This window comes from Phyllobates terribilis, unplaced genomic scaffold, assembly GCF_046119375.1.
Source record: "Phyllobates terribilis strain yellow unplaced genomic scaffold, ASM4611937v1 Scaffold_3__8_contigs__length_932513732, whole genome shotgun sequence".
Taxonomy (NCBI): Eukaryota; Metazoa; Chordata; class Amphibia; order Anura; family Dendrobatidae; genus Phyllobates; species Phyllobates terribilis.
Genome location: NW_027362763.1, coordinates 453,727,358 through 453,747,233, shown reverse-complemented (window position 1 = coordinate 453,747,233; position 19,876 = coordinate 453,727,358). Strand labels below are relative to the sequence as shown.

The window sequence follows — 19,876 nt, the reverse complement described above, 5'->3', positions numbered from 1 at the left end:
TGTCCTTATTGTTTTTGTCGGCCATCAATCTGATGTTTGAGGGAAGCCCAAATGTGATTGAAAGATCAGGATTTCATGATGTTTGTCTCATCATGAAAAGCATGAATGTTTGACCACCAGCTGTCCTAGGGTCTTTGTGCACTATGCCAAAACTGTGGGGGTTTTTGCCCTGTGTCTGGTTTGCATGTAGACAAATGTGGTGTTGAACCACTGAAAGCTATGTGTGAAACTATACACTATTTTACAGTATACACTGGAATTGATCTAAAAGAAAAAAATACAAAAAATAGGTAATGTCTTGTACAAATGCAAATGACATTATCGGCAGATAAATGAGGAGCCATTCTTCTGCATCACCCAAAGGATACGTTCACACAGGAATTTTTGAGCAGATTTTCTCTAACACCTACAACAAAAAACGCTTTGACTACTCTTTAAATATGTGTACTATTAATTTTAATGGGCAAAAACTCCAATAGGGCACATGGCACTTTATTTTTCCACATGTTATTTTGGGCATTTCCTATTAATAAGGACGTTTATTCGGGGTATTTGAAGCCCTTATTGATGTGGATTTGGGAGAATAATCTGATTTAAACTCCTCGTCAAAAAACACTGAGGCGAATCATTAAGACTGGCGTAGCCACGCCACTCCGAATGAAGCTCTCGCTAGAGTACACTAGCCTGATTCATTAAGTGGCGAAAGTAAAGGGAACCTGTCACCATGATAATGCAGTCCAATCTGCAGGCACCATGTTATAGAGCAGAGAGAGCTGAGCAGATTGATATATAGTTTTGTTAGAAAAGATTCAGTATAATCTGTATTTTCATAATTTAATCTTCTGCTCTTTCTGGGATCTTCCATCCAGTGGACGGTCCTATCAGTGACTGACAGCCTTCCTTGTATGACTATGCATGCAGAGACAGCTGTCAATCACTGATAGGACCGCCCACTGGATGGAAGATCCCAGAAAGAGCAGAGGATTAAATGATGAAATCCCAGGTTACACTGAATGTTTTCTCACAAGTCTACATATCAATCTGCTCAGCTCCACCTGCTCTATTGCCTGCAGATTGGATGGTATGATCATGGTGACAGGTTGCCTTTAATGAATCAGGCGATTCTGGTACCGATCGTGCGCAATCGCCAGAAATGTATGCCTGCCAGGGGCTGGAGTGTATTTTTGGAGTAAGTTATGCCATTTTAATGGCGTAATTTATGATTAATTTGACAGGCCAGCCAAAAAGTCACAATATTTTTGCGCAACTTCTAAATTGTGCAAAAATATTGCCACTTACCAAGGTGTTTACACCAGTTTTCTGGCATAAGAACCTTTATAAATCGCCCCCATCATGTGAAGGAACGCTGCGGATTCACAGCGAATTTCACTCCTACTACACTGAAAGCAGTGAAAGCTTCACTGAAAGTGCACATAACCGAAAAATCATGCTGCAGATTTGCCACTTTTTCCTAACTATAAGGTCTTTTTCACTCGTTAATTTTTTTCCTCACATATTAAAAACGGTCCCTGTTTTTCTCAGTGTGCCGGACTCATTTTTGATTCATATGTCAGTTTTTGCAATACTTGTAGCACCGTGTGAAAAAGAAAGATCTTAGCTTCTTCTACCCATTAAACCGTAAAATTCGGAGAGCGCATGTAAGATATAATTGTGTTGTTAGTTTTTTTCACAAGATCATTGATGAGTTTGATCCTCAACACAGATCAAAGTGGGATACATCTCCATCTTTTGTTGTTTTTTTTTTTGCAGACAATTAGTCCAGAAAAAAAGGACATGTAAAAAGGCGCATGGGATAATATGTTCCAGTTCCATTAATAACCAGCTATAATAACTTAAAGCACCATTCCATAGTTTCATAGTTTATAAGGCCGAAGAAAGACAAGCGTCCATCCAGTTCAGCCTATTTCTTGTGCACTGCAGCTATTCCGCAGCGTTGATCCAGGGGAAGTTAAAAAAAAAAACCATGCTGTATAGGCCAATTTACATCATTGAGGAAAAATTCACTTCCCGACACTAATCTGGCAGTCAGATTAAATCCCTGGATTAATTAACTATCACTAAGCATAAAATGTAATTTTATTGTTCTCAAGAAAGGCGTCCAGGCCTTCCAGTGTTTTTTTTTTATTGCATCGCTGGAGCGGTTCTTTATATGTAATTCCCCTGTCTGATACTCATCTTCCAGTCTCCAGTATTTCAGGGAGCTGTGCGGAGGTCACTTTACAATCCAAGTCTATGAGAGCCTCGTTCTGGTCTCGCTCTGGCCTCATAGACTTGTATTGAGAGCATGTGACGTAGCTTCTGACTTCCGTCCACTCAGAAGCTACTGTCACAAGATGGCGCCACTGGACCCGAGCAGCACTGAAAAACTATGAAGACGCCGGAGGGTGAGTATGTGACCAGGGGTAGGGGACTTATATTTAATGCGCCACTCCAGCACAAAAAAAAACAAAAACGCTGGAGTGATGCTTTAATAATTATTTTTATTATTATTATTATTATTAATTTATATAGCGCCATTGATTCCATGGTGCTGTACATCAGAAAAGGTTACATGCCAAATACAGATATCACTTACAGTAAACAAACTAACAATTATAGAACGGTACGGAGGGAAGAGGACCCTGCCCTTGCGGGCTTACATTGTACAGAAATGGGGGAGGAGACAGTAGGTTGAGGGGTTGCAGTAGCTCCGGTGTTGCTGGGGGTGGCAGCAAGCAGGGTCATGGCAGGCTGTAAGCTTGTTTGAAGACATGGGTTTTCAGGTTCCGTCTGAAGGATCCAGGTGTGGTGGATAATCAGACGTGCTGAGGCACAGAATTCCATAGGACGGGGGATATTCGGGAGAAATCTTAGAGGCGATTGCGTGAGGAACGAATAAGTGTGGAGGAGAGAAGGAGGTCTTGGGAGGACCGGAGGTTACGTGAGGGAAAATATCGGGAGATTAGTTCAGAGATGTACGGAGGAGAGAGGTTATGGATGGCTTTGTAGGTCAGTGTTAGTAGTTTGAACTGGATACGCTGGGGAAATGGGAGCCAGTGAAGGGATTTGCAAAGGGGTGTAGCAGAGGAGTAGCGAGGCGAGAGATGAATAAGTTGTGCAGCAGAGTTGAGGATGGACTGGAGGGGTGCGAGAGTGTTAGCAGGGAGGCCACAGAGGAGGATGTTGCAGTAGTCGTGATGGGAGATGATGAGGGCATGCACAAGCAGTTTAGTAGATTGAGGGTTGAGGAAAGGACGGATTCTGGAAATATTTTTGAGCTGGATGCGACAGGAGGTGGAGAGAGCTTGGATGTGGGGTTTGAAGGACAGGGCAGAGTCAAGGGTTACTCCGAGGCAGCGGATTGTCGGAAAGAGTGATGTCATTTATTGTGATAGAAAGATCAGGTGGGAAAGATATGTGAGATGGGGGAAAGATAATAAGTTCAGTTTTGTCCACATTGAGCTTGAGGTAGCGGGAGGAGAAGAAGGAGGATATGGCTGCTAGACATGCTGGGATTTTGGACAGCAGAGAGGTGACATCCGGTCCAGAGAGGTAGATCTGGGTGTCATTGGCGTACAGATGGTACTGGAAGCCATGGGATTTTATGAGCTGTCCCAGGCCAAGGGTATAGATTGAGAAGAGTAGGGGTCCTAGGACAGAGCCTTGAGGGACTCCAGCAGAGAGGAGGCGGGGTGAGGAGGTAGTGTGGGAGTGGGAAACGCTAAATGTGCGGTTAGAAGGGTATGAGGAGATCCAAGTTAGGGCAAGGTCTTTGACACCAATGGAAGAGAGTATCTGTAGTAGGAGGCAGTGGTCAACTGTATCAAAAGCAGAGGACAGGTCAAGAAGAAGGAGTGCAGAGAATTGTCTGTTAGCTTTGGCTGTAAGTAAGTCATTGGTGATTTTGGTAAGGGCAGTTTCGGTGGAATGGTGGGGGTGGAAGCCGGATTGTCGGTTGTCGAAGAGAGAGTTAGATGAAAAGTGGGAGGAAAGTTCAGCGTGAACGTGTTGCTCAAGGAGGCAAATGGGAGCAGCGATATGGGGCGATACCTGGACAAGGCGGTTGGGTCGAGTGATGGCTTTTTGAGGATGGGCGTGATTGTGGCATGTTTGAAGGCAGCAGGGAAAGTACCAGAGATAGTTATAGGTTGAAGAGATGGGTTAGGGATGGGATGAGTGTGGGGGTGAGGTTGGGGAGGAGGTGGGACGGGATGGGGTCGAGTGCACATGTGGTGAGCTGTGATTTGGAGAGGAGACAAGTAAGGTCTCTTTCCGTGATGTTGGGAAGGGAGGTTATGGGGGTAGGGAAATGATGTGGAAAACAAAGGGGTTGTGGTAATCGGACAGTAAAGACTTGCCATGTTTGGTCAATCTTGTTTTCGAAGTATGTGGCAAACTCCTCAGCAGAAATGACGGAGGTCGGAGGGGGCAGTGGAGGGCGGAGGAGAGAGTTAAAAGTGTTGAATAGCTGTTTGGGGTTGTAGGATAGGGAGGATATGAGGGTTGTGAAGTAGGCCTGTTTAGCAGAGGTGAGTGCTGATTTGAATGCGAGTGTTGCTTGTTTGAATGCAGTAAAGTCATCTTGAGTATGTGTTTTCTTCCAACGCCAATAATATACAAATGATTACATTGACACCAAATCATAGAATGTTAGAGTTGGAGGGGACCTCCTGGGTCATCTCGTCCAACCCCCTGCTCAAAGCAGGATTCACTAAACCATCTCAGACAGATGTCTGTCCAGCCTCTGTTTGAAGACTTCCATTGAAGGAGAACTCTCCACCTCTCGGGGCAGCCTGTTCCACTCATTGATAACCCTAAAAAATAGGCACCACTGGGATTTAAGCTCAGGATCTACTGGTTACAAGATGGGTGCTTTAACCAACTAAGCCACAGCAAATCACAATTCTGGATGAATAAGGCCGCAGTGCTTTATTATGGTTTACACTGCAATAAATCAATATTACCAACAACTCAGAAAATGGACTCTAGTTTATTAACCAAAGATGAATGTAAACAAATGCACCCACGCAGTAACGCTGGGTGGTTAAACCCACTAATAAAGCGTGTGACAAAGCCATCTTTGAGGGCAGGGAGGGTGGGGGTTCTTCAAGCTGTGGTCTTCTAACGTAACTGGACAACTCCTGACAGGAATGCAGGCTAGAAATAGATTTCATTTTCCCGCCACTGAACTCAGGAACCAATCAGAATCCAGGAAATACCTCACTGGAAACTTCCGTAACTGCTCAAGCCACACAGGCGCATTTAACCCTTAACAAGTATTATGTATTAATAGCCAACATAAATATATTCTTATAACCATTTATCACAATAATCCCATGTGTCCACAAGGTTTATGACTTGTAGTCTAAGGCCACGTTCACACTTTCAGTATTTGGTCAGTATTTTACCTCAGTATTTGTAAGCCAAAACCAGGAGTGGAACAATCAGAGGAAAAGTATAATAGAAACTCGTCACCACTTCTGTATTATCACCCACTCCTGGTTTTGGATTACAAATACTGAGGTAAAATACTGACCAAATACTGAACATGTGAACGTGGCCTTACATTCATTGTAATGGGTCCGTGATCTATGCTCAAAAATATTGGATCGTGCGCATACTGAAAAAGCTGATGTGTGAAACGGCCCTTTTCCGCTGCAGATTTTGACTGTGCAGTGAAGTTACACTTGGGGATTTGTGCAGTAAACCACTTTAATGCAGCAGGGGGGAAATCAGCCGTGAATTTGCAGTCCTTATCTAACCAGGAACCTGAATTTACACATGCAGCTTTTGAATATCTACATGTGAACATACCATTAGGATATTTTGATTGGGTCACTTTATAAAATGGCTGAAAAATCACTTAATTTCATACTTATTCTATGGTATAACCACTTTGCTGCTCTTGCGTTCAGCTTTTCATTGTTTGTTTCCAGTGTTTCTTGTTTGTTTTTAAAAAAGCCCGATGAGAAAAAAAGAAAGCGTATGTCACTTCCCTGAAGCATCTCCTGAAGGAAACTGCTCAAAACTAGGCAATTGTGCAATCAAAAGGCTGCAAAAAATGCGTTAAAAACCTCTTCCGGAATCAATTCAGGAAATGAACAACGCCTCCCAAAACTAAGGGTATGTGCGCATGTTCAGGTTTTGAAGCAAAAATTTCCGCAGCGTTTCTGCATCTCCTTGACAGGAAAATCGGCGCGGTTTTGACGCTTTTTTTGTGCTTTTTTGCCTGCGGATTTGCCATGCGTTTTTTCCAATGCATTGTATAGGCGGAAACGCACAAAGAATGGACATGCTGCGGTTTTTTCCGCACATGAAATTCCCTCAGGAAAATTTCTGATCATGTGCACAGACTTTGCAAAATGTCATAGGAAAGTCATGGGATAAGGTATGCAATGTTTTTCTGGCCCATTTCCGCTCTGATAAATGCACAAAAAACGCACTGTGTGCCCATAACCTAAAGAAGGAGTTTCCTGAAGCCGTTTCCACTAAAAAAAACTCGTCATTTTTGACCGCCTCAAACAACTTTTTGTGCACATAACCTAGGGCTAAGCTTTTTGATATTGCAGATTTTCTGCACCTATTTGGTAATTTAGGTGACTTGCGTTTTTGAGTGCTTTACTTAGATGCGGTTTTATCACGTTTTTGACTCTTTTTGATATGTCATGTTTTAAAAAAAAGCTTCTTTGTTTTTGATATTTCCTGGTATTTGGCTTTGACAAAACTTTATTGATACCAGGGCTGTGGAGTCGGTAAGCCAAACCTCCGACTCCGACTCCTCAATTTCCACGATTCCGACTCCCTCATACATGGCTCGTGTTTAAGTGATGAATTTACTGTAGCACAGATTAATCTCAACTAAAAGTCTAGACCCTTAGATCAGGAATAGGACAGACATTTATAGGACATTTCATAACTTTCCCATATCCGTATGAAAAACATTCCCCACAAACTGCATTGCATTACTGTACCCAATTTATTATATATTTTAGGAGCTGGAGTCGGTTCATTTTATACCGACTCCACCAAAATGGACACCGACTCCACAACTCCGACTCCACAGCTCTGATTGATACAGCCATGTGCAGATTAGAGGTGTTTTAGAGCTACGGAAATGTACTAAATACACATCTGCGATTTTACCTACAGATTTTCCACATCTAATACATTTCTATGGGGAAAATTCCACCCATAAAACTAAGCGTACCCACAAGAAAAATTAACATGATTCAGATTTCCAAAACGTGATAAAAAGCACAGTGGTCATGAGATGAGTGGTCATCACTTTGCTGATGATGTGATTTTTGCGCAATGAAAATACACAGCATCAAAACCTCACTGTTGGAGCGTGGCCTCCGGCAGCCTGTATGACTGCTTATGGAGGCTGTAAGGGTCCTCACTATGGCATTATAAAGCCTTTACATGCTGCCGATCCATGTAATCACTTGCCATTGATTGTTGCTGCAGATTTTGGGTTTTGTCGTGCGCTGCTATAAATTTCTGTACAATGCCTAATAATGCCTGTAAGAAATTCACAAAGATATAAAAAAAAAATATGAGGCATCTGCTAATGAAATAATCGTATAACTTGTATTGTAGAATACTTTTGGAATTGTTAATTTTATTCCAGATACAAACAAATAAAAGAGATACCGGTTTCGGACTGGACTGCAATTTGTTTAAAAAAAGGAAAACAGCTTTCTCTTCCCGGTCCAGCACTGAGTCTCTCCTGCTGATGCCGGCGTCTGTCATCTACAGCGCTGGTGTCATATTGACACCGCTGCAGCCAATAACTGAGCGCAGTGGCTCCGCCTGAGCTCAGTTATTGGCTGCAGTGGTGCACTGACAGACAATTATAGGCACAGGGAGAGCGGTGGAGATTCACTGATGGACTCGCGGAGGGTGAGTTAGGCCTCATTCAGAATTCGTTTTTCTCAATAGAAAAACTGACTGATTAGTTAGATCAGAGTATGGTCCGAGCGTCATCACTTTGTCTCATATGTGTAAAAAAAATAAATAAAATTTCTCTTCTTTCTGACAGAACATCAAAATCGGACCACACTTAGATGTCATCAGAATAATGTCTGATCTTTTTCACGGACTCATACACTTTCATTGTCGATTCTGATCCGACGCTCAGATCAAAAACACTCATGTCTCTGTGATTTTGCACTGACCACTCAGTCCATGGAATATCACAGTCATGTGAATGGCCCCATAGACTGTCATAGGAACGAGTGCTATCTGTGAAAAACACTCATACGCACAAAATGGACATCGGAACGAAGCCTAAAGCATACTTTTTATTTATTTTTTCTGAAGTTGAAAGCCGCCTTTAATCACTGGTCACTATAAGAGCTGATTTTGTTTCTACTTGTTGAGCTCTTCCTAGATAAATTTTGTATATTTTCAAGTATTATAGAATAAAATGTAAGTCCCATTAATCATAATTGAAATTGCACACAGAGTGTTGGTAGCAGCGAGTGACCTCTTATTACTCTGTAGACAGTGGCAAAGGTCCCTGAGCTCTTGACCCTTGATCACCAAGAATGCCATCCACTGTGTTTGCCATAGTGATTTAAGTAAAAAGGTGAATTGGTGAAACCTATGCCCTTCAGAATTTTTAAGTGATCACTGACCTGTTTGACTGCCCCTGACCCGAGTTTCACACTGGTTATCAAGTGTTGTTTTCACAAAAGCTGTAATGATAATAAAGTCCTGCATGTTCCAGTGGAAGTCGGAGTCATTTGTATTCATTTTGCCTTCATGTCATGTTGGCTTTGAGCAGGGTTAGTAAATACAGCATAGTCACAGGAGCAGGACAATAATGGGAGTTTCTTTAAAGTTAGACCGCGAACAATATGCCGTGATTTGCTAAAATCTAAATATTGACTAGGTTATGTCTGTATGCTCACTGGGGCTTCATAAGTAAATAAAACTAATCTTACAAAGCAGTTCTAACATTCTTAGGCTGTGTTCACACTAATGGTAGAATACCACCCTTTTATTGGTAGTGATAGTTTAACAAACTTTAAAGGGTCCTCCATGGAGGATGGGGAAATACAACAGACATGTAGGCTCTACTAAGTACAGAGGAAACTCGTGCAGCATGTGGTCTCACCTATCTTTGCTAAAAACAGACAATTTTTGTGTATTTAGGTTTAAAGGGACCTAGTAAACTAAATAAATTTCATTTCTTACCTGTTGCTCGTAAAACACCTACATATATTGCCATGTTCGGTGATATTATACACTGCTCAAAAAATAAAGGGAACACTCAAATAACACATCCTAGATCTGTATGAAAGAAATATTCTCAATGAATACTTTGTTCTGTACAAAGTTGAATGTGCTGACAACAAAATCACACAAAAATCATCAATGGAAATGAAATTTATTAACCAATGGAGGCCTGGATTTGGAGTCATCCCTAAAATTAAAGTGGAAAAACATACTTCAGGCTGATCCAACTTTGATGTAATGTCCTTAAAACAAGTCAAAATGAGTCTCAGTATTGTGTGTGGCCTCCACGTGCCTGTATGACCTCCCTACAACACCTGGGCATGCTCCTGATGAGGTTGCGGATGGTCTCCTGTGGGATCTCCTCCCAGACCTGGACTAAAGCATCCGCCAACTCCTGGACAGTCTGTGGTGCAGCGTGACGTTGGTGGATGGAGCGAGACATGATGTCCCAGATGTGCTCAATCGGATTCAGGTCTGGGGAACGGACGGGCCCTTCCATAGCTTCAATGCCTTCATCTTGCAGGAACTGCTGACACACTCCAGCCACATGAGGTCTGGCATTGTCCTGCATTAGGAGGAACCCAGAGCCAACCGCACCAGCATATGGTCTCACAAGGGGTCTGAGGATCTCATCTCGGTACCTAATGGCAGTCAGGCTACCTCTGGCGAGCACATGGAGGGCTGTGCGGCCCTCCAAAGAAATGCCAGCCCACAGCATTGCTGACCCACTGCCAAACCGGTCATGCTGAAGGATGTTGCAGTCAGCAGATCGCTCTCCACGGCATCTCCAGACTCTGTCACGTCTGTCACATGTGCTCAGTGTGAACCTGCTTTCATCTGTGAAGAGCACAGGGCGCCAGTGGCGACTTTGACAATCCTGGTGTTCTGTGGCAAATGCCAATCGTCCTGCACAGTGTTGGGCTGTGAGCACAACCCCCATCTGTGGATGTCGGGCCCTCATACCACCCTCATGGAGTCGGTTTCTAATCGTTTGTGCAGACACATGCACATTTTTGGCCTGCTGGAGGTCATTTTGCAGGGCTCTGGCAGTACTCCTCCTGTTTCTCCTTGTACAAAGGCGAAGGTAGCGGTCCTGCTGCTGGGTTGTTGCCCTCGTACGGCCCCCTCCATGTCTCCTGTTAGCGCCTCCAGCCTCTGGACGTTACGCTGACAGACACCGCAAACCTTCTTGCCACTGCTCGCATTGATGTGCCATCCTGGATGAGCTGCACTCCCTGAGCAACTTCTGTGGGTTGTAGAGTCAGTCTCATGCTTCCACGAGTGTGAAAGCACAACCAACATTCAAAAGTGACCAAAACATCAGCCAGAAAGCATTGGTACTGAGATGTGGTCTGTGGTCCCCACCTGCAGAACCACTCCTTTATTGAGGGTGTCTTGATAATTGCCAATAATTTCCATCTATTATTATTCCATTTGCTCAACAGCATGTGAAATTGATTGTCAATCAGTGTTGCTTCCTAAGTGGACAGTTTGATTTTACAGAAGTTTGATTTACGTGGAGTTATATGCTGTTGTTTAAGTGTTCCCTTTATTTTTTTGAGCAGTGTATATTTGTGAAATGATATTCACTTTCTGAGTTACAAAGCCTTTATATTGGGAATTATGTGCATTCCCTGACATTCTTAGTCGCTGCGTTGCTAGTGCTTGAAGTCGCTCACCCTTTATCTACAGCAGGAATATCATCAGAATTCTTTGTAGCTTTCCTGTAACAGTCTGTTGTGGTACATAGGCCAACTATAGTGGAACTGAACATAATGCCGTACGCACAGAATTCAGAGATTAGGTATTAGGGCCTGTGCACACGTTGCAGATTTGTCACAGATTTGTTGCTTTTTTTCTGCTCCGATTTCTTATCAAACCTGCATGGTTTCCTGATTCCAGCCAAGTGAATGAGAATTCTGAAGTCTCCTGCACACGTTGCTTATCTGTGACTTGCAGATTTGGAGCAGATTTAATTCTGCAGCATGTCAATTCTTTCAGTGTTTTTGCTGCAGATTTCACCCATAGTAATGTCATTTGTCTTTTGATTGACTTTGTTCGGTAAGTGTTCCATCTTTTTTGAAAGATGATGGAGAGAAACCTTTTTTTGGGGGAGGGGGGATTTGGTTTCAGTTAATGTTGAAGTCAAGGGATGACTTCATTTGTATCCTTAATTTATTCTGTGTGACAAACTCTTCAGGGTTTGGGACTGTCCTATTAACAACATATATCACCTGTTCACAGGATAGGTAGTGATTTATGTAATGTCTGGGACCCAACATTTTGGACTCTCGCCCACTAACAGTGAATAAACAATTTATATAATTAGTTTTGAGGACTAGAATAAAGTTAACATGTAACCTCAAAAAATAAAATCTATGCTTTATTAAGTAATTTTAAAATACGGACTGACAGACAAATATCCAACCTAGAGGACACAGAGAACCATATCAGGTCACTCAAATCTTATGCATACTTAGTATGTGATCCATGAGCTCTGATCTCACCATATAAGTATGCATAAGATTTGAGGGACCCGATATGGTTCTCTGTGTCCTCTAGGTTGGATATTTGTCTGTCAGTCCGTATTTTAAAATTACTTAATAAAGCATAGATTTTATTTTTTGAGTTTACATGTTAACTTGACTCTCACCCACTACAAGAACAAGAGACCCAAAATCCTTTGTGAATGAAGCACTAGTGAAGCACTGTACCACCATCTGTCAATTACCTGTCTATATTGGTAATAAACTGTTAAAGGGGTTGTCCAGTTCTTTTCTACTCTGCAAACTGTATTTTGGCTGTGACCAGGGACTGCACATCCGCCCCTATTGGGTAACTGCTGTAGCCGCTGTACAGTTAAGAAAACTGTGCTGTTCCTCCCTGCAGCTAATGATGGGGGGGGCGTACTGAGTGTTGCACCTCCACCGATCTAATATTGATGGCCTATACTAAGAATAGGCCATCAATATGAATGTACTGGACAACTCCATTAATGGAGCTTTGGTCGCACATGGTCACTAAAGCTTCATTTTAATGCTTAACTCTCACAGGGGACTTTGGGTCCCCCATTAGCTGGATTAGTAGGGGGTCTTAGCAGCCGTAATCCCAGCAATCATAGATTTATCATCTATCCTTTGATTAATGTTGTATGTGTGACAACCCATGCTCAGAAGGAAAATAGAGCCATCTAATATATATGGATCCTTTAGTAACAGTGCATAGCCTATGGCAAACTGAAGCAAGTGTTTTAATTTTTTCATGATTTGTTTCCATTTTTGTTAGTTTTTTCATAACTTTCTATACAAAACAAGATCCCCTAAAAACAGAAAGCAAACACAGATGTGAACATGGTCTTAGACAAGTATCTATGATAGGCAATGCTGTGTAAGGTCGATATTAATCATTTGAAGTGTAGACCATTTTATCCCGGTTGTTGATATTTTTACCATGTATTATTATAGTGTTTAGTACTATTATACAGCTATTGATTAGCGAGAATAGAGGTTCCCATGTCGTATGAATGTTGTATGGCAGCATAATATGCAGAGGAAACTTGCATGTAAGCCTATGAGAGCGTGCATAATTTCTTCAACTGGAGCTATTGTTACAGGCTGAGCGATGTGTTGATATGTTTATGTACACAGGTTTCTCATTTCCACTGAATATTAATGTACTACCGGCATCTTCAAGCCTTGCGTACTGTGGAAGCAGTGACCGCTTGCTATCCATGGTCTATTTATTTTACGAGTCATTCCGAATGAAGCACATTTCTCCTGTATGGTAATAAAACAGTGGTTGAGGACGCGCTAGCTCTCTTTACATGTACTGTACCCCCATAGCCGGCCTGTCCAGCTGCTGGACTGTCCTGCATTAGGCCTTCTGAGCCTGACTGAACATCTCAATTTCAGTTGTAGTTCTATTAAGGATGATTAGATATTAGACTTGAGCTAAAGATTTTCAGGACCTTAGTTCAGCGGCCATGTTGGTAGCCATGTGAATCTCCTCCTACGTGCATCATTTCTGCTAATCAGAAAATATGGTGGAGGGAAAGAGGAGGCAATGGCCTGGACAAGGCTCCTGTGAATCCTTTTGAACAACTCTACTACATAATATATCCTCCTCAACATTGAAATTCTGACACCAAGAAGGAAAAGTTGTGGAATTATGTAAACCACAGGATTGATAGAAATTTCAATGATAGGCAAATGATGGAAAAAATGGAAATACAATGTTCAAAACATTTACTATTTTATTCAGTATCGAGTATGAGCGCCAAGCACTTACACGCTTTGCATTGCTATCAATCACGTTATTAAAGGGTTTGTCCACTGCTCAGACAACCCCTTCTCAGTTGCTATATTCCCGCATGTACAATAAAACAGCCTATATTTACAGTACCTGTGATGTCAGCATCGGGCCTCTTGCAGTTCGCATGATGTCTCATGAGCCCTGCAGCCAATCCGCATTCACTAATGGGCCGCTTCACTCTCACTTTTTCCAGACAAAACTGACATCCAGAGAAAGTCAGAGAGCAGCAGCTTTCTTTTCTTCCAGATGTCAGTTTCGTCCACAGGAAGTGAGACTGAAGCGGACAATTAGCAGCTGCTGATTGGCTGCAAGACTCGTGACATAAAGTTACGTGAGCCCCCATAGATGCAGCGATCACATCACTGAAATAGCACTGGCAACAGACAGGATGTTTTTATTTTACATGGGGGAACAGAGTATTTGAGGATGGGTTGACCGAGTAGTGGACAACCCCTTCAATCATTGTCTGAGGACTGTCCTTCCACGCTGAAGGCACTTCATCAGGATCCACTGCCTAACTGCCCCCTTTGCAATTGCTACCAGTGACGCCCAGATGTGCTTGACGGGAGAAGTCCAGTGAAGCTGCAGAGGATTGGTTGCACATTTAGGACACAGAGGCTGCTCACAGTAGCTCGAGTAATGTGCAGCCTGGCATCACATACAGCATGGCATTTATACTAGAGACTGAATAATTTGAGATGTTTTGAAAATGTTGTTTCCATTTTTTTCATGATTTACATATTATTAACATGTCAATGTATCCTGGGACTTCCATCGCTCCATGACGTTTCCTTCTTGGTGTTGTAAATTCGAGGAGAATATTTCATATGTTGCTAGGACTACAAGAAATGGTAGTGTCCAGGTAAAACCTTACAGGCTCTGGGCTTTCTCCCCAATACAGCACTACACCCTCTTCATGTGTGGTATCTGGTATTGCAGCTCGGGTTCATTAGTGGCAATATGGTGGAGCCACAATACCAGATGCAACCTGCGGATAGGTGAGGCACTGGTTTTGGAAAACCAAAATATCTATCTATCCATTTTGTATAGCTATGGAGAATATTGTCTATATAAACATTTCTTTTTTTTTTTTCCACTTTGCTAAATATTTGGTCACTATAAATATAGAGCTGATAAGGAACCACAATAATAAAACACTATGGACACAGTTGACCGAAATATGTGGGTAAAACACATTCGTCTTCTAACAAGTCTATTTCTCTAACTTGCATTTGTCTTTTAATTGTTTTACATGAACTTTGAATCAGAAAATCCACCATTGTAAGAAAATCCAAACTACTTAGTGCCAACACCTTCTGTGCTACCGTTTTTATTACCACTGAGAAATGTAGCAAAGTATGGTTAGTGTTATTTAAGGAGCGCTAACTCCCAGCTGTTCACCATGTGCTCTGCTCCTGTGTGTGGGGGAGAGCGCTTTCCCAATGCTCCTATTTGTTTTCCCCACATAAATCTGAGCTTGCGTAAACCCTGCGCACATGCCATGAAGCCATCTGCGAAAGTTCTGGCACTCTTTTGATTGTAACTGAACTAAAATCTAAACTGAGAGTTCTCTAGAGGAGATTTCACAAAGTCACCTAACAATGCACACTGCTGAGTCTGTGCACAACAGGACAGGGACGAGAAACATGACGGCATTGGCATATATGCATGACCTAAGAAAAAGCCTACAGTTACGTTGGTGCTTGCGAGGAGGTAGCATGTGACTTTGTTAGCAGCACTGGATGAACATTTCTCCTATTTGTCGATTTATTATGAAAAATTGATATTATGTTATACATATTATCCTAAAGCTAACAGTGCTTAATACTGAGGACCATTGATCCATTGAGTGGAAGGCTCATTGCTGCGCCATGCTACAAAGCTCAGCACTGAGAGAAGGACCATAAAATGTTATCTGTCTAATTACGTCCTGTGCTATTCTTGCTATCCAATTTGACATCACTGGGAATGGAGGCTCTGAATTAGGAGCCTTTAGTGCAAGTGTGGAAGGAGCTGTTCTCTGCTATTGTTGGCTGCCCAATGAAAATGAATGCAGTGATGATCAAGCATGCACCCCCATCCTTCTAGAAGTTATCACCTATCCTGTGGATAGGTAATAACTTATTTGTATCATAATAAGCCTATGAAGGGGTTATATTGCCCCAATTTTTTGCACATTTTTGGGCAAAAAAAATGTTGACAACTGTGTTAACAGACTTTGTCATTGCTTTAACCATTACATCACATGGTAATAAGTCAGTACAACATAGGGGGAATTCATTTATCAAATAATTATACTCATCTGTGCAGACAATATTTAAAATAAAAGGATTGTTACTCTTTAACGTCATTCGCATTGCGCCATATGATAATGATGCTGACAGAATGTAGTTCTTGCACAGTGCTATAGGTGAACGCAGGGATTTCATGGGCCCAGAAGGTGTGACCTCACTATCTGCCACAGGGTCACTTGTAATATACAGCTCGCCCTCTGATGCAACAATTAAGATTCCATAATAGATATCTACTGGGGTACTAGTTTAACAGAGGGAGAAGTGCTCCCTTGGTAAGTTATCAAGGGTTTGGGTCCCAGCACACTTACAAATGTTGGTGCTCATCTCTCAGAGACCAAAACTTTCCCTGGTCCAATTCAACTTACAAACACATAAAGATGGAGACAAATCTCATCAGAATGCTTTTGCACTTTGAGAAACGTGCAAAATTCAGTTGTCACCATAAAGGGTCAAAGACACAATATTTGCATTGTATATTATGGCCTTCATCAGGCATTGGTGTTAGTGGTTGTCCAAGGAGTGACGGAAAGTTTCAACTCCCCACTACTCAATGGACAACCCCTGACACCACCTGAAAGTGACAAACAATTCTGCTGCGTTGACTCATCAGTTGCGACTTTTTGAAGTGTTGCAAAATTTTGACCTGGTTGTATTCCAGTCCCCTCTGGAGTGAATTTATGTCCATCTGGAATTTTTGTGCAATTTTTGTGGCAGAACGTACATTTTTTTGCACTAAAAGGTTGTAAAAAGGTTAAGGACAAAAATAAGCATTTTTGATAAAATTCATAAACCATGTGGGCTTCCACCATTTTAAATAATTTGGTTCAAAAAACGTTTAATACCACAGGAGTGACGATATTTCTATAGGTAAAAATGTGCTGACGATTCCTCTTCTTTAAGGCGCTACCAATAGGCTGCCTGTCAGTAATTCACTAAGATGTAATATCTGGGATATAGGAGGGGTTGTCTGGGAGTCTAAAATAATGATCTTAACAGCAAGAAACATAACAACTGCTCCATGGACAACATTCTTGTCCCCGCAGTTTACCTGGAGCGATGAGGATCTGTACAGCCTTATGACCACTGCAACCAATCACTGGCCTCAGCTGTGATGATAGCACGTATGGCACAAGATACGAGGCCATTGATTTAAGGCATAGCATTATTCCGGGAATAAATAAACAATGACCAGTAGAACCACCGCAGTTATTTCCTGGAGTGGTGAGGAATTTAACAGGTGAATAATGGTTGTTTTTTCTTTTCTTTTATAACATTTCCTGCTGTTAAGTTAATTTCTTAAAGAGAGTCTGTCATCTCCTTTCTGCTCATTAAACCAGTGACAGCGGACTGTAGCAGATGTGAAAATGTATCTTTGCCGCAGTTAAAATAGGGCTAATGGCTTAAGTTCTTCCCTACATTAAATGCAGCACATAGACAGGGATAGTGCTGTGCATGCGTAGTCCTGGGATCACACAGGGCATGCCCAGAACTTCAATGCAAGAAATGTTAAACAAGCCTCTAGTACCCATTCAAAACCGTGGGTGACATGTTTGGCAAGGTTTATTAACCCCTTCACTTCCTTGCAATTTTCATTTTTTTCCTTTTCGTTTTTTCCTCCCCTTCTTCCAAGAGCCATAACTTTTTTATTCTTCCTTCAATATAGCCATACGAGGGCTTGTTTTTTTGCGGGACGAGTTGTATTGCCATCATTCATTTTATCATGTGATGCACCGGAAAGTGGGGGGAAAAAATCGAAATGTGCTGAAATTGCAAAAAATGTACAGTTCCACAATTGTTTTTTTGTTTTTTTTTATTTACCATGTTCACTATATGGAAAAACTGACCTGCAATTGGCAATATTATTTTCCAGATCAGTATGAGTACGCAGATACCAAACATATATAGTTTTAGGTTGTTTTTTTTATTTAAGTAGTTAAAAAAAAAATCGGAAATTTGTAAGAAAAAATATTTTGCTTCTGTCGCCATTTTCCAATACCCATAATGTCTTAATTTTTCGGGATATAAGGCTGTGTGAGGGCTTATTCTTTGCTACCTGAGCTGATCTTTGTACTGATACCATTTTGGGGTACATACAATGTTTTGATCAATTCTTTTTAGTGCAATGTTGCCGCGGCCCAAAAAATGTATTAGGGCTTATTTTTTGCAGGACGATTTGGTGTTTTCATTTGTACAATTTTTGTTTTTACGCAGGAAAATACTTAGGGAATAAGAAGAACGTAATAAGGTGTTATCCAAAGTAATGTCTTGATCAAAGCTCCCACATGATATGTGGGTGATTTATTGTTACTGCAAATAAAGTTCAGGAAAAAGAAACAAAAGAAAAGGAAAAAAACGTGAAAAAGGGGAGATGCGAAGGCACTTACCAAACAGAAAATTATTGAAATGAAACTTTGGGTAGAAATGTTGGAACTGTGAAGTAAAAAGAATATTGCTTTCAGAAAAAATAAAAATATATATATTTTTTTAAATAGAATTAAAAATGAAGAGTGTGAAAAATTAAAATGAAATGAGTCAAACAAATGATAGAAAAAGATGGTGTTTTAATTTCTGTTTAAACAGTGGAGCGTGAAAAGGGAAAAACCTTTTCCTGGGCAGGACTCAGTAGGGACAGTACCCAGATGAACTCTGTTGAGCGTGAAAAAGTCAGGGAGAGGGATTCAAAGTATTGTCGCAGTGCTGGCTCTTATGAAGAGGTTGCCAGTCCTGACACAGCTGATCAGACTGATCTGTCCCTTACTGTGCAGGGGCTGGAATCACTTCCAGCAATTGCACAGTAGAAGCAGATTGGAGGGAGGAGGGCCTGCTGGAGGCTGGGCATGATGTCAGTTGTGCACTTGCAACCTAATTTGCATAAAGTTTTATTTCTCTGCAATTAGACCTCTCTCTTTCACAACAATGGTATGTTTTCACTTCTGTTACAATTCATTACTATTCTTTTTCTCATACGTGAAAAACAGTACATGTTCTTTTCAGTGTGCTGGATCTATTTTTTGGTCTGTGCATCAGTTTTTACAATCTTTATTGCTTTTGTTTTTCTCGTACGAAGAAAATAATTAACTACTTTTACTCATTAAACAGTAAAAACGGTGGAAGACATCCATGTGCTAACTTTTTTTTTTTTTTACGGGGCCATTGAGATGAATTGAAGAGTTTGGTCTGCCACAGGAATCAAAGTAAGACATAGACATATCTCCTTTTTGGTTTGCTGACAATCAGCACTCAGAAATGGGACACGTGAAAAGGCGCATTGATCTATCCACAAAAGTAACGGATAGCTCCCGTACAAAAAAAGCTGATGTGTCAAAGAACCCTAACAGCTGTGATCGAAGCTAACTTTCATCACTGTTTTTTAGGGCTGAGTCAGACATCCGTAGAAATCGTATGGAGATCTGAACGCAGTGTGCCGGCAGCTCTCCCAACCCAAGTATGACAGCTGCATAGAAATATATGAAGCTGTCACCATCAGCTTGGGAGAGCCGCCGACCAGTTCAAGCACTGCGTTCAGATTTCTGCCTGATTTATATGGCCGTCTGACAGCCAGCACCCTTTCCCACTAAAATGCCGCTGTCAATCGTTGACAGCGGAATTTCGAGAGGTGGCTATATAAATTTCACGCGATCAAATGTCCCTCTTGTCAGGTGGCTGCATTGTGTAAAATTGATCAAAGGTTTCTCCTGAAGGGGGTTAAAGACATTTGTAAAAAATCATTTACATTTTTATATGAATGGAGTTTTTAAGTGAATATAACTTATTCAACAACAACAAAAAGCCCTCATGGCTATAGTGGTGAAAAATAAAAAAGTCAAGGCTCTTGGAAGAAGAGGAGTAAAAAATGAAAATGCAGAAATGAAAATTGGCTTTGATTGGAAGGAGTTTACTGTAATTTGCTGGACTTGATAAAGATACAGTTATATGAAAAAGTTTGGGCACCCCTATTAATCTTAAGCTTAATGTTTTATAAAAATTGGTGTTTTTGCAACAGCTATTTCAGTTTGATATATGTAATA

General features: G+C 41.4%; 1 protein-coding gene across 2 annotated transcripts in view; it reads left to right on the top strand.

The window, feature by feature from the left end:
• Positions 1–19,876, top strand: part of ASCC3 (activating signal cointegrator 1 complex subunit 3) — a 702,790-nt gene that overhangs the window by 615,068 nt on the left and 67,846 nt on the right. Inside the window, exon 37 of one of the 2 annotated variants that reach the window (XM_073675762.1) lies at positions 8,042–8,331. The exons of the other annotated variant lie outside the window; for it this stretch is intronic. Within the exon in view, the coding sequence (XP_073531863.1) occupies positions 8,042–8,128 (87 nt within the window). The 3' untranslated portion in view covers positions 8,129–8,331. Of the gene's footprint in view, positions 1–8,041; positions 8,332–19,876 lie in introns of those variants that run through there. 2 annotated transcript variants of the gene reach the window in all.